This window comes from Coregonus clupeaformis, chromosome 5 (genome assembly GCF_020615455.1).
Source record: "Coregonus clupeaformis isolate EN_2021a chromosome 5, ASM2061545v1, whole genome shotgun sequence".
In the NCBI taxonomy this organism is placed as follows: domain Eukaryota; kingdom Metazoa; phylum Chordata; class Actinopteri; order Salmoniformes; family Salmonidae; genus Coregonus; species Coregonus clupeaformis.
The window spans coordinates 24458502-24480032 of record NC_059196.1 but is presented as its reverse complement, the minus strand read 5'-3'; the positions used below and the strand labels follow the sequence as shown (position 1 = coordinate 24480032).

Sequence of the window (21531 nt, the reverse complement as noted above, 5' to 3'; positions counted from 1 at the left end):
CAAGCGTCGACGGAACGCGCAATTCCGGGTATAAGTATGCTTCCGGTTCCTTAACAAGTTCTTTCCTGTCAGCGGCCTCCGACAAGATGGCTGTGCAAATCTCCAAGAAGAGGAAGGTTTGTTCACATTTCATCCCAAAATGCTCTTTATAACGGATGCAGTTGTAGCAAATTGGGATGCCATGTGTTAGCAGCATGAATACGGAGTTGGTTGTAGCCTTGATTGGCGTCCTCGTCCCCTAGTCTAAAGAGGATTACCACAGATGCTAACTACCGGTACAAGCAATCCTCACTCCGCTAGTGAACGTGCCAAGGGGTGCATTTTATACCGTACTAGCGAGTAAGAATAACCATAATAACACCATTCAAAGCATTTAGTTGCAACTATGATTGTCGTGAGTCTGTAGATTGGTGGTCAGTATCTAGTTGGCTAATGTTAAAGTCGCACAGGTGGCAGGCTACTTTATTTAAACATTTGCGCTACCCAGTTCACCAGCTCTGTAACTTGCTGACCAATGATGCTATCTACAGTAGCACGTTCACTAGCGGCTATGTGACTACAATCATGTTCCCTACAACCTAGCTAACAATGTACTGCATTTTTGTGTTATGCTTGGTTAGTTCGTCGCGGACGGAATCTTCAAAGCCGAGCTGAACGAGTTCCTGACGCGCGAACTTGCCGAAGATGGGTACTCCGGTGTGGAGGTGCGTGTGACCCCAACCAGGACCGAGATCATAATCCTGGCCACAAGGTAACGTTACCGGTATGTTTGTAGGTAGTGGTGATATGCTGGCTTTAAGGTTTATTGTTGGTAGTGTAAGGGGTTGGGTGGTATCCATATTTTCATGCCGTCCCGGGATATACCGTAATATCGATAGTGCACACAAGGGGCACTAATTTCCAAATGTAAAAAAGACCCCCAAAAAACGTCACCAGAATGATAACAAGTACTAAGGTACCGTATTTTCCGCACTATAAGGCGCACTTAAAAGCCTTTAATTTTCTCAAAAAACGACAGTGCGCCTTATAATCCGGAGCGCCTTATATATGGATCAATTGGTTAATTGGTTGATCCATACTGGTTGTACACGGTGCTCAAGGTGCTCTGTCAAAATGTTTCAGTATGAAAAACCAATAAAAACAATGTAATAATAATGAAATGTTTCAGTACGACTGGTAAACTACAAAGCCGCATTACGGTAGCCAGTACACACCGGTATTGTGCTTACTCATAGTCCCACACCACTTGTGTGTGTATAAAGACCCCAAAATGGCACCTTTCAAGAGACACGCTACGTACGCAGAGTTCAAGCTCAAGGCTGTCGGTCATGCAGTAGAATATGGGAATAGAGCAGCAGCGAGAGAATTCAACATTAATGAATCAATGGTACGGAAGTGGAGGAAGCAAGAAGATGACCTGCGCCAAGTAAAGAAGACTAAACAGAGTTTCCGCGGGAACAAAGCGAGATGGCCACAGTTAGAGGACAAACTCGAACAGTGGGTTGTTGAACAGAGAGCAGCAAGTAGAAGCGTCTCTACAGTCACTATTCGAATGACGGCAACAGCGCTAGCACGGGACATGACAATCGATGAATTTCGAGGCGGTCCTTCTTGGTGCTTTTGTTTTATGAAAAGATGTAATCTCTCCATCCGCACACGAACTACCGTCTCGCAGCAACTGCCAAAAGATTACCAAGAAAAGCTGGTCACTTTCCGCGCATACTGCAAAAAGAAGATCACTGAAAAGAAGATCTGGCCAGAGCACATCACCAACATGGACGAGGTTCCACTCACCTTTGATATTCCCGTGAACCGCACTGTGGAGAAAACGGGGACCAGTACGGTGTCTGTATGTACCACAGGGAATAAGAAGTCATCCTTCACTGTAGTTCTCGCCTGCCAGGCTAATGGCCAGAAACTTCCACCCATGATTATTTTCAAGAGGAAGACCTTGCCAAAAGAGAACTTTCCAGCTGGCGTCGTCATCAAAGCTAGCCCGAAGGGATGGATGGATGAGGAAAATATGAGTGAGTGGCTGAGAGAAATTTACGTCAAGAGACCGGGTGGCTTTTTCCACACAGCTCCGTCCCCTATTGATCTACGACTCAATGCGCGCCCATATCACCGACGCTGTCAAAAAACAAGTGAAGCAAACTAATTCGGAGCTTGCCGTCATTCCGGGTGGATTAACTAAAGAACTCCAGCCGCTAGATATTGGTGTCAACAGGGCATTCAAAGCTAGACTGCGAGCTGCGTGGGAGCAGTGGATGACAGAAGGCGAACACACGTTCACCAAGACGGGGAGACAGCGCCGGGCGACTTACGCTACTATCTGCCAATGGATCGTGGATGCCTGGGCTGATATATCTGTCTCAACTGTGGTCAAAGCTTTCACGAAGGCAGGAATAATCTCTGAACTGCCAGGCAACAGCAGCGACACTGACTGGGATAATGACGAGAGGGAGCCGGGCAGGTTGGATGCCGTAGTCGCCCAACTGTTCAATTCGGACACTGAAGAAGAAGAATTCGAGGGGTTCGTGGATGGGGAATGAACTGAAAAAGTGAGCTTTACGTGTTATATGTAACTGAACAATGTTGAGTTATGCACTAATGTTTGATTTAGTGGTATCAGACGGTTTCTTTTACTACGTGTTTACTGAATCAGGGAAAGGTTCCCCTCCACGTTTGGGAGAAGAGTGCGCAAGGCTGGGAGATATTGTTAATATGCACATTAACGTTTGAACAACATTACCATGGGAGTGAACGGAGTTGTCAGAACGCTTAATAAAGTTTGACTTTATCTGACTGTTTTGTTGACATTCCTTTTAGCACAGCTCCATCTAGTGGATGCATAACGCAACCCCAGTCAATTCGTTTGACTACAGTATCTTCTATTCTATGCGCCTTATAATCTGGTGCGCCCTATATATGAAAACAGTTCTAAAATAGGCCATTCATTGAAGGTGTGCCTTATAATCCGGTGCGCCTTATAGTGCGGAAAATACGGTATTCTCATAGCGGATGCTGGTTAAATGCTAACATTAGTTGTGAATTTCATACAAGTGTAACTGATCACCTCACTTAAATTGCGCTGCAGGAGTGACTTTGGGAAACCAGTACCAGTAAGCGTCATAATACATTTTTCGTAACGGGTGAAATTATGAATACTATCTGCTTTATCTACTACCTAGTGCACAAGTTGATTGAATGTATTTATTTAAAAAGTACTAATATTCGAGGCCCAAAAAAGTCACTTACCAGAATGATTACAAATACTAAGGAATAATAGTAAATGCTAACGAGCGCATTGAACATTTTGTACAGTTTCTGTCCTAAACTTTACAAGTAATCACAAAATGCTAGACAGCTTGCTGCACACAACGCATATTAGCCAGCAAATACCTCGGTATATACAGTATCATATCAAATACCGCCCAAGCCTAGTAAGGGGTATTGGTAGTAGCTAGTATTGGGTATATTGTTGGGACTGTTGTCTTTGCTGTACGGTATATTGTAAGTAGTATTCTACAAGGTGGTACATGCTGTAGTATTCAAGGTTTATTAATTGGATTGACCAATGATGTATATAAACCCTGGATTGCTGACGCTATGTATTGGCCATTGAAAGGCACGCCCCATTGGGAGCGGTCTTCCATAGGAATGAATGCAGTGCAAAATTGCATGTATTTTTTGTAGTAAGGACAGGAACATAGGTAATCTATAACAATTGTACTAAGGAAGAAATATGTATTTTTTATGTTTAGCTCACATAATATAGTTTAGAAGTATGCATTAAGGTGTCTAATAATATAATTAATGTGGCAACAAATGCATTTCTATAGCTTCCAAAATGTTTTTACGATGGTGAGTGCCAAGATATAGGCACAGTGGCTTAAACACAGTGCCCCCTATCAGTCGTCTAGTGTATATTTAAATCATTGGGATTGACTCTGTAGTTATACTGCTGATGCCGTGACCACGACAGTGCACAGCCATTTATCCCAATCAATGTAGTTTCCATTGTCTACAGTTAGGTGGCCTACACAGAGAGCCCATCAAAGCCATTGGATGACAGGTCTGGCAAAAATTAACTTTATTTCAACTTTCACCAGTGTTGTTCCAGCACATAAACCTATATACATATGTTTGACTCCCAGCCAATGCACGGTGTGAGCCTCCTCTTCCCTTAAGTGATGTTGCGATGATGAGTCGGAATGGGACACGGCCTGTCTATGGGGACACTGGGTCAGGGTCACGTTCAGTTCCCCAGAGCAGCGTGTCTCTTCAGTTGAAGATGCATTTGTCTGAGAAGGGCTCAATACAGTACAGGGAGTTGGCGTCAGATGGTTTCTAGTTAGGGAGTTGGCTGTGTAGGTACCTGGGGTGTGTTCATTACGTTTTGCAATGGAAACTGTTTACCGTTTTAAGAACGGAACAAAACGGGCAGGGACCTACCTCAATTTGTCCAATAGCAACTTGTTTTCGTTGCAAAATGTTTTCTGTTTGGAGTAAACTGTTCCTGTTGCAACATAATCTGTGTAATGAATACACCCCTGTAGGGCTGTCCCTGACCCAAGACCTCAGGGGGAAAAAAGGTGGACCTCCACAAGTCTGGTTCATCCTTGGGAGCAATTTCCAAACACCTGAAGGTCCCACGTTCATCTGTACAAACAATAGTACGCAAGTATAAACACCATGGGACCATGCAGCCGTCATACCGCTCAGGAAGGAGACATGTTCTGTCTCCTAGAGATTAACGTACTTTGGCGCGAAAAGTGCAAATCAATCCCAGAACAACAGCAAAGGACCTTGTGAGGATGCTGGAGGAAACGGGTACAAAAGTATCTATATCCACAGTAAAATGACTCCTATATCGACATAACCTGAAAGGCCGCTCGGCAAGGAAGAAGCCATTGCTCCAAAACCGCCATAAAAAAGCCAGACTACGGTTTGCAACTGCACATGGGGACAAGGATCGTACTTTTTTGAGAAATGTCCTCTGGTCTGATGAAACAAAAATAGAACTGTTTGGCCATAATGACTATCGTTATGTTTGGAGGAAAAAGGGGGTACCTTGCAAGCCGACGAACACCATCCCAACCGTGAAGAACGGGGGTGGCAGCATCATGCTGTGGGGGTGCTTTGCTGCAGGAGGGACTGGTGCGCTTCACAAAATAGATGGCATCATGAGGAAGGAAAATTGTGGATATGTTGAAGCAACATCTCAAGACATCAGTCAGGAAGTTAAAGCTTGGTCGCAAATTGGTCTTCCAAATGGACAATGACCCCAAGCATACTTCCAAAGTTGTGGCAAAATGGCTTAAGGATAACAAAGTCAAGGTATTGGAGTGGCCATCACAAATCCCTGACCTCAATCCTATAGAAAATGTGTGAGCAGAACTGAAAAAGCGTGTGCGAGCAAGGAGGCCTACAAACCTGACTCGGTTACACCAGCTCTGTCAGGGGGAATGGGCCAAAATTTAAAGGCAATGCTACCAAATACTCATTGAGTGTATGTAAACTTCTGACCCACTTGGAATGTGATGAATGAAATAAAAGCTGAAGTAAATAATTGTCTTATTATTCTGACATTTCACATTCTTAAAATAAAGTTCAGACTTCTACTGTATGTCTCGTGTGCAACTGCTCAACAAAAAAAATCTTGTTTAGGTGGCTAGTTAGGTATGTGGTGGGTTAGGGTTGGTGAAAGTGGTCTGCTGTAGAAAGGGCCATGTTGCCAAAGTGTGTTCATCATAATGAGAACACTGGTGCCTTCCAGCTACTGTCCTGCGTCATTCAAACTAATCTGCATTTACTAACTCAAAAGTATCTATTGATTTGAATGAAATGGATAATCAGATTTTTAAATAGGGGAAAAAACATGTTAAATACGGCTGGAACGTTCAGGAAAACAAGATGACTGATAACTGATTGCAGACATGGAGCACATTTAGTGTTATTGTTTCAGGACCCAGAATGTTCTGGGCGAGAAGGGCCGTCGCATCCGGGAGCTGACCGCTGTTGTTCAGAAGAGGTTTGGCTTCCCTGAGGGCAACGTGGAGGTAAATGCACACTACTGACATGCATCCACTAGACACTACACATTAGACATACTCCCTAACCCCAACATCAGGGAGCTGACAACTGTGGCTCAAGAGAGGTTTGGCTTCTGACTGCGGTGTGGAGGGTAGAGGAATATGATTGTGTGAAGTTTTTAAATGAAAACAAGTGTGAATTCCACATTTTTACAAGGGGATGATTTAAAATGTGTTAATCAACTTACAACAACCAACCTCAAGTGTGTCTGAAGGTAGAATATATGACTGGAGAAGCTCTAGCTTTGCCTTTGCACCAGACTGTTAACCAGAAACCACTTTCCTTCGGTGATGATACGATGACGAGTCGGAACGGGACACAGTCAGTCTCTGCGGTCACTGGGTCAGGGTCACGTTCTGTGTCTCTGGGTTCAGTTCCCCAGAGCAGCGTTTCTCTTCAATTGACGACATTGAGGCATTTGTCTGAGAAGGGTTCAATCCAGTACAGGAAATGTGTGAATTCAGATGGTTTCTTGTTAGGGAGTTGGGTGGCTAGTTGGGTAAGATGAAGGTAGTCAGTGATGCATGACGTAGTCGGCGTTCTAGAGACTATTTCCACCACAATTTAAGAATGTGAATCGCGATGCTACACTTCTCTGCTGTGGTGGTCCCGGGGCTATCACATTGCAGTACCCGCACCAAGCTGTATGCTGTGTAGTCTCTCTCGCTGTTTGTGTAGAAGGTTAACCTCCCCACTCTCTCCCTCTCTAGCTGTATGCTGAGAAGGTTGCAACCCGTGGTCTGTGTGCCATTGCTCAGGCTGAGTCTCTGCGCTACAAGTTGCTGGGAGGACTGGCTGTACGTAGGTAAGCCTAACCCTGACCTCTAACCTGTTGCATCTAGACACTGCTCAAAGGTCAGTTATGCATTAACCTGTAATGGTGCAGGTTTCACTCTGTAATGGTACAGGTTAGGATTTGGGAAGGTAAGCGGGTTCTAGATCTGTTCAGGAGAATATTGGCAGACTTATCTTTGGTTTTTCCACTAATCTGTGCTGTCGTCAATCACCCCAGACCGTTTGGAAGTATAATCTGCATTATTTAGTTATCTTGAGCAGCCCCTAGTTAGCTTAGCATGCTAACATGAGTATCTCTAGGAATCCATTGAGCACATGTCCCTGCTGTTACAGTCCACTTTCTTAAATTACCTTTCTCATGATATACAGTAGAATGTCTCCCTTCAATGATGATACGATGACGAGTCGGAATGGGACAGTCCGTCTCTGGGGACACTGGGTCAGGGTCACGTTCTGTGTGTCTGGTTTCAGTTCCCCAGAGCAGCGGGTCTCTTCAGTTGAAGACATCGAGGCATTTGTCTGAGAAGGGCCAGGAAAATGGCTCATAATGTCAGATGGGAGCTCATAGTTGACATGTGTATTAAACCCATTTTCTTTCTCATTTACATTTTCTCCTATCCCCCTCCCCCCCTTTGCACTCAAATGTTCCTCCTCACCCCCCTCTCCTTTCTTACTCTCTCACTCTCCCTCACCATCGCTCTTCTCTTTCCTCCATCCCTTTCCTCTCCCAGAGCTTGCTATGGTGTGCTGAGGTTCATCATGGAGAGTGGTTCTAAGGGTTGTGAAGTGGTGGTATCTGGGAAGCTGAGGGGTCAGAGGGCCAAGTCAATGAAGTTTGTTGACGGCCTGATGATCCACAGTGGAGACCCAGTCAACTACTACGTCGACACCGCTGTACGCCACGTCCTGCTCCGACAGGGTGAGTACCAAATAACCCCTATACCCTACCCCTAGATTATTCTGCTCTGTCAAGGTGAGTCATCAACAGTAGGATTTTTGGTCTGTTGCTTTTTAAAGGTGTAATGTTTTCCTTCAGTGATGATACGATGACGAGTCGGAACGGGACACGGTTTGTCTCTGGGGTCGCTGCGTCAGGGTCACGTTCTGTGTCTCTGGGTTCAGTTCCCCAGAGTAGCGGGTCTCTTTAGTTGAAGACATCGAGGCATTTGTCTGAGAAGGGCCAGAAATGACTTAAGTCTAGTCATATTATGATCAACCTCTTTCTTGCTACACCACACATGGGCTAACCCTCATACTCTATACGCTTTCACTGTTCTACATATACTGTTCTACGTACGCAGAATGATAACCGTTGTGTAGAGGGCACTGATGTGTTTTTGTTTGTCAGGTGTGCTGGGCATCAAGGTGAAGATCATGTTACCATGGGACCCCAGTGGTAAGATCGGCCCCAAGAAGCCTCTGCCAGACCATGTGAGCATTGTGGAGCCCAAAGACGAGACTATCCCCTCCACCCCCCAGTCGGAGCAGAAGGGGGCCAAGCCAGAAGCCCCAGCAGCCATGCCACAGACTCCTGTACCCACCGCATAGACAGGTACTATACCCTAACACTAACCCAGCCACTGCATAGTAGAAATGTACTGTAAATCAGTTGTTCTCAACTGGTTTTGCCTCTGGGCCCAAATTTAACCAGGTTGCCTCAGTTGTGACTCAAAATGTGTATTGTGGGGGAAAACCACAAATGCAATCTGGGAGATTCTTTTTAATGCTAGATTGAAAATGTAGTAATTGTGGAGGAGGCTTGTGGTAGTGAAAGGACTCCCCATGATTGTCTCATTTAAAATGCTGCACCAAAGAGTATCGCAGGGTGTGATGGAGTAAGTTTGTTTACTTTCAGGGCGACGTTTAGTTTACTCTTCCCTTCAGTGATGATACGATGACGAGTCGGAACGGGACACAGCCTGTCTGGGTTCACTGGGTCAGGGTCACGTTCTGTGTCTCTGGGTTCAGTTCCCCAGAGCAGTGTGTCTCTTCAGTTGAAGACATCGAGGCATTTGTCTGAGAAGGGCTTCCTGGCTTTATGAAATGTGTCCCCCAAATGGCACCATATTCCCTTTTATACTTTTGAACAGGACCTTTAGTGCTCTGTTCAAATGCAGTACCCTGTATTGGGAATGGGGTGCCATTTGAGTCTGACAATATACTGATGGCGGAATTGACCTTGAGCATGTAGCTAAGCTAATGTATGTTGTGTATAATTCACAAGCTGTGATTGAGGTAGGGTTAGGGATGTTGTCCTAATTCTGTCTTTTCTTCTCCAGGTGTCAACCATTTGTTCAGATGGATGCAGGACCCTGAATTTTTCTGTACAAAAATAAAACTTGGAAAATACACCTTGTGTTGTCTCAACTTGTGAAATATTCCTGTTCCCAACCATGCTAAGTAATTTAATTATATAATAATTGGTAGGGTGTATGGCACTTTCAGAATTGGAGAATGGCAAGGAGTCTGGGTAGCCAGTTAAGGAAATGCCACCTCAATAACTACTTAATAAAAAAAATTAAAAAAGCCCTTGGTTTTTGGAGAATAATATACCTTGTAAAAACAGAACTATTCATAACTTTGTCAGTACCAACAAAGGACCTAGAACTCAATTGTTTTATAAACCTGGCTTGCTTTAGCCCATGGTCATGTTCTAAAACTTGTTGCTGTCATGGAAAGTCATTCCTTGATGTGTTCTAGGACAACAGAACCCTCTTCTGGTAATTAACCCTGATATCAAATAATGTACTGTCCTTTACATACCTGTGTTGGGGTTATTTACTTGTTGCTAGAAGCTTATTTTATACTGAACAAAAATAAATGCAAATTGCAACGATTTAAGATTTTCCTGAGTTCCAATTCATATGAGGAAATCAGTCAATTGAAATAAATTAATTAGGCCCTTATGGATTTCACATGACTGGGAATATGTATTCTGTTGGTCACAGACGCCTTAAAAAAATGGGCCTCGGGATCTCGTCACGGTATTTCTGTGCATTCATGCCATCGATGATATGCAGCTGTGTTCGTTGTCGGTAGCTTATGCCTGCCCATATAATAACCCCACCGCCACCATGGGGCACGCTGTTCCCAACGTTGACATCAGCAAATCTCTTGCCATACACATGGTCTGCAGTTGAGGCCAGTTGGCCATACTGCCAAATTCTCTAAAACAACTGAGGCGGTTTATGTTAGAAATTAACATTTAAATTACCTGCCAACAGCTCTGGTGGACATTACTGCAGTCGGCATTTCCAATTGCACACTCCCTCAACTTCGAGACATCTGTGGCATTGTTGTGACACAACTGCACATTTTAGTGGCATTGTGTCCTCAGCACAAGGTGCACCTGTGTAATGATGCGGTTTAATCAGCTTCTTGATTTGCCACACCTGTCAGGTGGATGGATTATTTTAGCAAAGGAGAAATGCTCACTAACAGGGATGTAAACACATTTGTTTGTATGATTGTGGCTAGATGAAGTACAGCTTCATCTCGTTGTCAAATCGGGGTTAACAGTTAACTGTAGCACTTTAGCTAACACTAATCCTTTTCATAACTTTATTCTCCTAACCTGCTACGTTAATTATCCTAACATGCTACGTTAATTCTAACATGCTACTGTTTATTCTCACTCACCTGCTGTGTTAACGCCTAACCTACTGCGTTAGTTCCTTCTAACCTGCTATGTAACGTCACTTCTGTCATTAGCTGAGTTAAGTTTAGCTAAAATGCTACAGATGTTAACAAACCATCAGTCCCGACAGACCAGTATCACTACACCGGGGCAACCGGCTCACAAAACGAATGTAATCACTTTTCACCCGATGTAAACTCCTTTTACTCTGCGAACCGGGCCATCTAAATTGAATCCCCTCACTCTGTTCCCTGAACTTCCCGATAGCGAGACGTGTTGACATCACCCAAAACATTTCCCACAACAGTCAGGATGGAAAATGAGTCTTCAGACAGCAGATCGCGGGGCAAACAGTCTTCTCCGGAGCTACTGGTAAGGGAAGAAGTGTTCATAGTCATTCATTTCAAGCCTCTGGTATGTTTGGAGGAAGTTGCTTATTTGTTAACTGCTTCAGCTTCTCGATAACCTTCTGCTTGAGACGGTGTAAAGTAGCCAAAAATGTTATCTCCCTCTCTAGGTCCTGGATACAGTCTGCTTTGTCACCGATTTACGCAAATCTGGGCCAGTATTCACGAAGCGTTTTAAAATAGGTGTGCTGATCCAGGAACAGTTTTGCCCTTTATATCATCATGAAATGGTTATACAGGGGACCTGTTACTAGAGTAGCACTCCTACTTTAAGATAATGAATATCTTGTAAAAACGCCTTTACTTTTTAAAAGTTATTGGCTCTCATACTGACAAGTGTTGAGGGCGTTGCTGCTCTGCTGACCAGGCAGGTAGGCACATCCTTAAGACTACAGTATTTATATACCATGTAGCAGGTGGACTATTCCTTATCTTACAAGGAGGCAGTCCACCTCAGGAGACCAATAGCTTAGAAATGCACTTGCTGACTGAGTGCCACATTGTTATGTAGGCGGTGTCCCTGCCCTTTCATTACATTTATTAAATGCATTTTTTTTGTATTGCTTATTTGAAAGAATGAATTTAATGTTTTTGTGCTTCATTGATGTGTAGTGAAAGTACACAGAATAGGTGAAGTGGGCCTTGACCTTACTCTTCCTAACAGTTCCTAGTCCTTTCCCAAACTGTTTCAAACCCTAACTGTTCCTAACCTATCAAATCAAATGTTATTTTCCACATGCGCAGAATACAACAGGTGTAGACATTACAGTGAAATGCTTACTTACCAACAATGCAGTTAAGAAAATAAAAAAGATTAAAGAGCAGCAGTAAAATAAAATAACAGTAGGGAGGCTATATACAGGGGGTACTGGTACAGAGTCAATGTGCGGGGGCACCGGTTAGTTGAGGTAATATGTACATGTGGGTAGAGTTAAAGTGACTACATAAATAATAAACAGAGTAGCAGCAGCGTAAAAGATGGGGTGGGGGGGCAATGCAAATAGTCTGGGTAGCCATGACTAGCTGTTCAGGAGTCTTATGGCTTGGGGGTAGAAGCTGTTAAGAAGCCTTTTGGATCTAGACTTGGCGCTCCAGTACGGCTTGCCGTGCGGTAGCAGAGAGAACTGTCTATGACTAGGGTGGCTGGAGTCTTTGATAATTTTTAGGGCCTTCCTCTGACACCGCCTGGTATAGAGGTCCTGGATGGTAGGAAGCTTGGCCCCAGTGATGTACTGGGCCGTATGCACTACCCTCTGTAGTGCCTTGCGGTCGGAGGCCGAGCAGTTGCCATACCAGGCGGTGATGCAACCAGTCAGGATGCTCTCGATGGTGCAGCTGTATACCTTTTTGAGGATCTGGGGACCCATGCCAAATCCTTTCCATCTCCTGAGGGGGAATAGGCTTTGTCGTGCCCTCTTCACGACTGTCTTGGTGTGTTTGGACCATGATAGTTCGTTGGTGATGTGGACACCAAGGAACTTGAAGCTCTCAACCTGTTCCACTACAGCCCCGTCGATGAGAATGGGGGCATGCTCAGTCCTCTTTTTTTTCCTGTAGTCCACAATCATCTCCTTTGTCTTGATCACGTTAAGGGAGAGGTTGTTATCCTGGCACCACACGGCCAGGTCGCTGACCTCCTCCCTATAGGCTGTCTCATCGTTGTCAGTGATCAGGCCTACCACTGTTGTGTCGTCGGCAAACTTAATGATGGTGTTGGAGTCGTGCCTGGCCATGCAGTCATTGGTGAACATGGAGTACAGGAGGGTACTGAGTGGCCCCCGTGTTGAGAATCAGCGTGGCAGATGTGTTGTTACCTACCCTTACCACCTGGGAGAGGCCCATCAGGAAGTCCTAACCCTAATAGTCCCTATCCCTAACCTATATCCCTCCTTGTCCCTAACCTATCCTAACCTTAGCAGTCTCCCTGTCCCCAGAGTTGTTCTGTAGTGCAGCTGAACGTGGGTGGTCATGTGTTCACCACGTCTGCGCTGCGTCAACACCCCGACTCCCAGCTGACCTCCATGTTCAGTAGTGGTCAGCAACCCAAACTGCCCACCAACGCCAAGGGACGCTACTTCATCGACTGCCACGGGACGCACTTCGGAGCCATTCTTCAGTTCCTACGCACCCAGCGCTTGCCCACAGAGAGTGTTCTAGAGGTTTGTGACACGTACACAAGCCCATATGTCAGAACCCTGAACCAATGAGCGAGCCCATCGTGCATTGATGTCACCTTCCCTGAGACCTGTTACCCCCAGTAGTTACAACAATTCATAACATGAGAGTCCTACGTGTGTGTGTGTGTGTGTGTGTAACAGGTTTACCAGGAGGCTCTCCACAATGACATCTGAGCCCTGGTGAAGCAGCTGCAGGACTTTGGAGAAACAGTGGGGAGGCAGCAGTTCATCTCCAGGGTCCCCAAATACCTGGAGAACCTGGAGGTACAATGGCCCTGACATAATAACAATACCTAACCCCTGTGACCTGGGGTGATCCAGCAGTCTAAGCCGCTGTTTCTGGATTACATGTACTGAACTACCGCGGCGAGCATGGGTTTGAAAACTGCTCTAGCACTCTCTCTCCTCCATCCACTCCTCTATATATCCTGTCCAATAAACACAAATGTGAATGGCGTGGGACTGACCCACTCCTTTAAAAAAATAAAACTACCTCTACAATGTCACTGATAAATATGATATATTATTTATGGTCACTGTTGTATGGCTACCAGGTGTTGGTGAGAGTGGCCCGAGCGGAAGCCATCGCCGCCCGTCACTCTGCTGTCATCGTGTGTGTTCTGAAAACCTGGGTCGCTATGACAACGCCATCAACAACCTGGAGGAACAGGAGGTGGTGCGGTTCGGACCGTGGAAGGTGTGTACCTGTACTGGGGGTTGTGTGTGTGTGTGTGTGTATATACCTGTACTTAATAATTGATGTACAGTGCATTCTGAAAGTTTTCAGACCCCTTGACTTTTTCCACATTTTGTTATGTTAGTCTTCTTCTAAAATGTATATATTTTTTTTAATCCCCCTCATCAATCTACACACAATAGCCCATAATGACAAAGATAAAACATGCTTTTTGAAATTTACTCAGTACTTTGTTGAAGCACCTTTGGCAGCGATTACAGCCTTGAGTCTTCTTGGGTATGACGCTACAAGCTTGGCAAACCTGTATTTGGGGAGTTTCTCCCATTCTTCTATGCAGATCCTCTCAAGCTCTGTCAGGTTGGATGGGGAGCGTCGCTGCACAGCTATTTTCAGGTCTCTCCAGAGATGTTTGATTGGATTCAAGTCCGGACTCTGTCTGGACCACTCAAGGACATTGAGACTTGTCCCAAAGCCACCCCTGCGTTGTCTTGGCTGTGTGCTTAGGGTCGTTGTCCTGTTGGAAGGTGAATCTTCACCCCAGTCTGAGGTCCTGAGTGCTCTGGAGCAGGTTCAAGGATCTCTCTATACTTTGCTCCGTTCATCTTTCCCAGTCCCTGCCACTGAAAACATCCCCACAGCATGATCTTGCCACCACCATGCTTCACTGTAGGGATGGTGCCAGGTTTCCTCCAGATGTGACGCTTGACATTGAGGCCAAAGAGTTAAATCTTGTTTTAATCAGACCAGAGAATCTTGTTTCTCATGGTCTGAGAGTCTTTAGGTGCTGTTTGGCAAACTCCAAGTGGGATTTCATGTGCCTTTTACTGAGGAGTGGCTTCCGTCTGGCCACTCTGCCATAGGCCTGATTGGTGGAGTACTGCAGAGATTGTTGTCCTTCTGGAAGTTTCTCCCGTCTCCACAGAGGAACTCTAGAGCTCTGTCAGAGTGACCATCATATTCCTGATCACCTCCCTGACCAAGGCCCTTCTCCCACGATGGCGCAGTTTGGCCGGGCGGACAGTTTTAGGAAGTCTTGGTGGTTCCAAACTACTTCCATTTAACAATGATGGAGGCCACTGTGTTCTTGGGGACCTTCAATGCTGTAGACATCCTTCGACCTCATGACTTGGTTTGTGCTCTGACATGCACTGTCAACTGTGGGACCTTTTATAGACCGGTGTGTGCCTTTCCAAATCATGTCCAATCAATTGAATTTACCACAGGTGGACTCCAATCAATTTGTAGAAACATCAAGGATGATCAATGGAAACCGGATGCATCTGAGCTCAATTTCGAGTCTCATGGCAAAGGGTCTGAATACTTATGTAAATAAGGTATTTCTGTTTATTTGTAAAACATTTGCTAAAATGTTATCAATTTTAGAATAAGGCTGTAACGTAACAAAATGTGGATAAAGTTAAGGGGTCAGAATACCTTCCGAAGGCACTGTATATGACTACTACCAATGCCTCAAAGGCACTTTCAACTGGAAACATTGTTTTTTCACAACAGTTCCTCTTTAACAGGGGGTTCTCTTTCAAGTACTTGTTTCGATGTTTCACTATGGGATTTGCTGGATAGGCGGATCACTACGGAAGAACCAATCACACAATGTGTCACACGGCTAACTTTCGAGACCTGGTTAGTCCACGCTGCAAAGCATAAGCTAACTTGGCTAGCTTGCTGGAAAGCAAGCTAACCACACTAGCATTCCTACGTGTACAACGGTAGTATTGCTAGCTCCCTTATCGTTTAGTTTAACCTAGGTTCACTCGTTTGTATTAATTAGACCGACCGACCGCTTTAGCCTCATGGCTCCACTTTTGTGGGAGAATATCAGCCTGAAGTCGAACATTGCTCCCACACGGTTTCCTTCGGCTAGCACTGTGCTAGCTAAAGCGCACCTTAGCCACGCAAGGTAGCTGCTAGCTAGCTAATGCCTTACTAGCCTTGTGGCTATAGCGTTCATACTGTACTCACCCTAGTTAGCCATTAGCCGCAAGGCTCTATACAATGGCTACTGTTACCCTGTCCCAGGTCAGACCAATCCAAGCACTCAAACCACCACGTTCTTGCGCTTGGGGTTCCATTATTGCATGGAAGGATTTTCACCTTTTATTCGTCAACTGCTTGGAAGGAACATGCTCAGTCAGCACTCACGACCCCGAGTCCTGGGATCACTGCAAAATGCTGACTAGGGTGGGTTTGAGGAGGAGGCTCAGACGTACCTCTGTCTCTGCCCCTTCTCTCACTTCAAAGCCAATGGCCAAGGCTGAGATTCCGCTTCCCACAGCTGGGGTGAGGTTATGGATAGCCTCGATTCACTCCATTCACTCTCTGACAACTTGGTGTCATGGGAAGGCAAGTTAGGGAAAGCCACCACAAACCGATGCTGGTACTAAGACCTCACTCAATGAGCTGTATAAGGCCATAAGCGGCGCTCCTAGTGGCCGGGGACTTTAATACAGGCAAACTTAAATCCGTTTTACCTAATTTCTACTTGCATGTCACATGTGCAACCAGAGTAAAACAAACTCTAGACCACCTTTACTCCACACGCAGAGACGCATACAAAGCTCTCACTCGCCCTCCATTTTGCAAATCTGACCATAATTATATCCTCCTGATTCCTGTTTACAAGCAAAAACTAAAGCAGGAAGTACCAGTGACACTCTCAATACGGAAGTGGTCATATGATGCTACGCTACAGGACAGTTTTTCTAGCACAGACTGGAATATGTTCTTCCAATGGCATTGAGGGGTATACCATCTCAGTCACTGGCTTCATCAATAAGTGCATCGATGATGTCGTCCCAATAGTGACCATACGTACATTTCGTAACCAGAAGCCATGGATTACAGGCAACATCTGCACTGAGCTAAAGGCTAGAGCTGCCGCTTTCAAGGAGCGGGACACTAATCAAGACGCTTATAAGAAATCCCGCTATGCCCTCAGCTGAACGACCAAACAGGCAAAGCGTCAATACAGGACTAAGATTGAATACTACTACACCGGCTCTGACGCTCATCGGATGTGGCAGGGCTTGAAGACTATTACGCACTACAAAAGGAAACCTAGCCGCGAGCTGCCCAGTGATGCAAGCCTACCAGACGAGCTAAATGCCGTTTTTATGCTCGCTTTTAGGCAAGCAAGACTGAAGCATGCAAGAGAGCACCAGCTGTTCCAGACGACTGTGTGATCACGCTCTCCGTAGCCGATGTGAGCAAGACCTTTAAACAGATCAACATTCACAAAGCCGCGGGGCCAGACGAATTACCAGGATGTGTACTCAAAGCATGCGCGGACCAACTGGCAAGTTTCTTCACTGACATTTTCAACCTCTCCCTGACAGTCTGTAATACCTACATGTTTCAAACAGACCACCATAGTCCCTGTGCCCAAGAAAGCGAAGGTAACCTGCCTTAATGATTACCGCCCCGTACCACTCACGTCGGTAGCCATGAAGTGCTTTGAAAGGCTGGTCATGGCGGAAACCCTAGACCCACTCCAATTCGCATACAGCCCCAACAGATCACACTCCACACTGCCCTTTCCCACCTGGACAAAAGTAACACCTATGTGGGAATGCTGTTCATTGACTACAGCTTAGCGTTCTACACCATAGTGCCCACAAAGCTCATCACTAAGCTAAGGACCCTGGGACTAAACACCTCCCTCTGCAACTGGATCCTGGACTTCCTGACGGGCCGCCCCCAGGTGGTAAAGGTAGGCAACAACACATCTGCCACACTGATCCTCAACACTGAGGCCCCTCAGGGGTGCATGCTTAGTCCCCTCCTGTACTCCCTGTTCACCCACGACTGCGTGGCCAAGCACGACTCCAACAAACAGGTAGAGAGTTTCAAGTTCCTTGGTGTCTACATCACCAACATGGTCAAAACACACGAAGACAGTTGTGAAGAGGGCACGACAACACCTTTTCCCTCTCAGGAGACTGAAAAGATTTGGCATGGGTCCCCAGATCCTCAAAAGTTCTGCAGCTGCACCATCGAGAGCATCCTGACCGGTTGCATCACCGCCTGGTATGGCATCTGCTCGGCATCCGACCGTAAGGCGCTACAGAGGGTAATGTACATCACTAGGGCCAAGCTTCCTGACATCCAGGACCAATATACTAGGCAGTATCAGAGGAAGGCCCAAAAAATTATCAAAGACTCCAGTCACCCAAGTTATAGACTGTTCTCTCTGCTACCGCACGGCAAGCGGTACCGGAGCGCCAAGTCTAGGACCAAAAGACTCCTTAACAGCTTCTACCCCCAAGCCATAAGACTGCTGATCAATTAATTAAATGTTCTCCCGGACTATTTACATTGACCCCCCCCCCTCCCAGGCGACACAGCAAACTGCCAATAACCAGGGCAAACCTGGAGGTAGACAGTCCTTTGCTGCAGCCGCAACAGGGTTCCGCCCTCTTAACCCCCCTAAGGGGAGGCAAGAGGGGTCGGCCAACCTAGGGCGCAAAGCTTACAGCTCCCTGCCCTACCCTCTCTCTCGGGTTTAACGTAAGTAATTCCTCCACCTCACGTGGCAGTGGGGAGGCACTTCTGCGTAAAAAATAAAATGTATATATTCCCTGTGCAGCAGCTCACTTTCGTGGCCTTGCTCAAACGGGAAAATAGAGGAGCTGCACTTTACCCCCAAGTGCCGCCCTCCCCTATACTTTCCCCTCTGCGCCTTCTCAGGTTCCAGCCTGGGGCGAAAGTCTGCATGTCCGCTCTCCCTCTGGTCTCATCCGACAAATGGAGCAGGATGACAGATTGCCAGTTGCTATCTATCATGTTCCTCTTCCCATGCCCTGCAGAATTTTGCCCCAAACTGTCTATTGCGTGCTAGCGAACACAGTAAACAGATTCTCGAGTGCTCCTCCTCTAGGTAAGCGAGGCAGGGAATAAAACCTAACAACACTTTCCCATCCTCTCTGTATTCCTGTCGCTCTCACGCAGTTCATCCCTGAGGTTTCATGTGTTTGGTTTCCATTGGGGAACAGGCTTTCTTGGCTTACTACAAAACTCCCTTAGCCCACTTGTTTTTTGGGATTTGTCAGCAAGCCAACAGCATCTCGGCTCAATTGATGGAGAACCCTCTATGGAGCTAGAGGACAGTCAGTACAGGATTTCATTACTTATACTTTCTGGTTAAAAAAAAGAGAGCGGGTGGAATGGCGCCCTTATCAGGCGACAGAGCCCCAAACAGCTATCTGGTTCTCCCAAGTCCACAACGCTCAGGCTTTCTTTTTGTCCCTTTTCTACCCTGCGCTTGGTTCACGCAGTCGGGTTCACACAGTCGGGCCACTGCCCGCTCTACCTCCTACGGGAGTGAGCGGCTGAGGATACTTTTGCTGTTGTTAACCCTCCTCGGAGTAGGGCCAAGACAGACCAGACACATAGCTGCTCTACTGCACTGATTAGGACGTCTGGGTAACCAGTATGTTTCCTTCTTCCTTTTCAGCTACACCGTCTGATGGCTTACATCATTCCACCGGCTGCTCTCTCTTTGCAGATAGCCCCGCTCGGTGACACGGTATAGCCATACCTGTCGCCGCTTACTAGGGGCACGGTCCAAGAGGATCAATCATTTTCTTCTGAAAAAAATGCTCTGCTCATATGCCTCTGACACTTTACAAGGTGTCCTAGTTACTGAGACACTCTCTACCCCTCTGCAGCATTGTTGCACCCTGGGGTGCGCAAGACCGGCATGCACTGACGTATTTCAACATCTAGAGAGCCCGCTTTGCGCGTCTGTCCAGACTAACTCCCAGACTGTTAGAAGCCCCAACCCTGTGTTTATTTGTTTGGAGACTCCATCCCCAAGTGGTTAAAACGCACCGCTAGGGGTTGAAATTCTAGCACACCCCTGGCAAGAGTGATGTCTTATGATTTTTCCCCCTCCTGGTAAACAGAGTGAGGGAACAAAGCTTATCACTCATATTAGAGCCTCTTGACAGCTAGGGAAGCTCTGGTAGGCAGAGATCACTCTCCTGCTTTACAACCAGCCCTGGCAGCTACTGTTACATAGGGATCTTTTGACCCAAGTGAACGTGGAGATTTTCCACCTTACCCCAGGACCATTGCCCTCTGGTCTGGCCCATGAGAGGATGAATCTGAATGCGACAGGCTTGCCACTCAGAGTCCTTGGGACTATCCAGAGTGCGAGAGCCTTTTCTACAGTGTATGGAACAAGTGGTGTGTTTTTGAGAAGTGGGTATCCCATTGGATAGTGGAGGCTGTTATACTAGCCACCCCACATACATTTAAGGTTTTACCGACTGGATGTCACTGCACCTTCTTTGGCGCATACTGTCCTCAGTGTCGGCGCCTCTGAGGGGTGATCATGTCGGACCGTGAGACGGGAGTTGGGCATATCCCATAGTGAGACATTGAAACAAGTATTTGAAAGATAACTAGGTTACTTGCATAACCCCGGTTCTCTGAGAATGAGTGATGTCTCACCGCATTTCCCTGCTCGCAAGAGCGCAATGAAGAGGCATGCTTGACATTGACCATAGGGTGGGGCGAGTGGCGCCTTATGAAGAGGGAGGGGCTCACCTCATACGTCATTCGACCTATCTTGTCTCTGACAGACGTTGTGTGATTGGTTTTTCCGTAGTGATCCGCCTATCCAGCGAATCCCATAGTGAGACATCATTCTCACTCATATTCTCAGAGAACCGGGGTTACGCATAGAACCAGGGTTACGCAAGTAACCTTTACTTATGATTGATTAGTGTGTATGTGCATTTCTCCCTAATCGTTTGCATGTGTGCTACAGGCCCCTCCGACTGCCATTGACCTGATGGAATGCATCAACATGGATGTGGAGGCCAGGGGATACAGAGTGAGATACGAGCCTTACAGCTCAGACCGAGGCTTTTTAGTTTAGACCAATGATGGCTTCCTCTATAAAGTCATCTTCACCTGGTAGTGACAGAATGACAGAAGAAGTGTGTGGTGCAGAACATCTATAGCTGCCTTCCGATTCTCTACCCTTCTCCAGAAGTGTGCACTCCCCCTCATGCATATTATAAAACAATTTGGATTGGTGCGAACATGTCTGCAGGGTGTTTCCACCATATTCATTACACCAGTCCATTCCTTTTAAATCCACGAGATGGACTGTATGAGTGCACACTTCACCCTTAAAGTTGCCCAGACAGAGGCATGCACAGATATCCTATTAAATTACTATTATATTAGTATCTAAACCGAAATGAATTAGATCCTCTTAAAGTTCTAATATGTAATTATATGGAGACGTGTATGTACACTACCGGTCAAAAGTTTTAGGACACCTACTCATTCAAGGGTTTTTCTTAATTTTTTACTATTTTCTACGTTGTAGAATAATAGTGAAGACATCAAAACTATGAAATAACAAATATGTAATCATGTAGTAACCCAAAAAGTGTTAAACAAATCTAAATATATTTGAGATTCTACAAATAGCCACCCTTTGCCTTGAAGACAGCTTTGCGCACTCTTGTCATTCTCTCAACCAGCTTCATGAGGTAGTTACCTGGAATGCATTTCAATTAACAGGTGTGCCTTCTTAAAAGTAAACATTTATTTCATTCTTAATGCGTTTGAGCCAATCAGTTGTGTTGTGACAAGGTAGGGGGGTATACAGAAGATAGCCCTATTTGGTAAAAGACCAAGTCCATATTATGGCAAGAACAGCTCAAATAAGCAAAGAGAAACAACAGT

At 45.9% G+C, this 21531-nt stretch overlaps 1 protein-coding gene, 4 non-coding genes and 1 pseudogene across 5 annotated transcripts; all 6 read left to right on the top strand.

The window, feature by feature from the left end:
* Positions 1-14: 14 nt before the first annotated feature.
* Positions 15-9242, top strand: LOC121565691 (40S ribosomal protein S3). Its single transcript, XM_041876199.2, has 7 exons — positions 15-116; positions 621-751; positions 5969-6062; positions 6807-6901; positions 7623-7810; positions 8240-8443; positions 9171-9242. Exons 1-6 carry the CDS (start codon positions 87-89, stop codon positions 8437-8439), a joined length of 738 nt encoding a protein of 245 aa, XP_041732133.1. The 5' UTR covers positions 15-86; the 3' UTR covers positions 8440-8443; positions 9171-9242.
* Positions 6379-6527, top strand: LOC121567217. The gene has a single exon (XR_006001069.1). It is a non-coding gene; the product is annotated as a small nucleolar RNA SNORD15 (small nucleolar RNA).
* On the top strand, positions 7273-7419 carry LOC121567219. The gene has a single exon (XR_006001071.1). It is a non-coding gene; the product is annotated as a small nucleolar RNA SNORD15 (small nucleolar RNA).
* LOC121567218 lies at positions 7922-8070 on the top strand. Its single transcript, XR_006001070.1, has one exon. It is a non-coding gene; the product is annotated as a small nucleolar RNA SNORD15 (small nucleolar RNA).
* Positions 8770-8916, top strand: LOC121567216. The gene has a single exon (XR_006001068.1). It is a non-coding gene; the product is annotated as a small nucleolar RNA SNORD15 (small nucleolar RNA).
* A 1085-nt stretch (positions 9243-10327) lies between the features above and the next one.
* On the top strand, positions 10328-21108 carry LOC121567130 (annotated as a pseudogene).
* Positions 21109-21531: the final 423 nt, after the last annotated feature.

What these genes read in the sequence shown, in the direction of transcription:
- LOC121565691 (XM_041876199.2), top strand. Translation starts at nt 87, where the DNA reads ATGGCTGTGCAAATCTCCAAGAAGAGGAAG. An exon ending in AAATCTCCAAGAAGAGGAAG is followed by an intron (nt 117 to 620) that starts GTTTGTTCACAT and finishes ATGCTTGGTTAG; the next exon opens with TTCGTCGCGGACGGAATCTT. An exon ending in GGAGGACTGGCTGTACGTAG is followed by an intron (nt 6,902 to 7,622) that starts GTAAGCCTAACC and finishes TTCCTCTCCCAG; the next exon opens with AGCTTGCTATGGTGTGCTGA.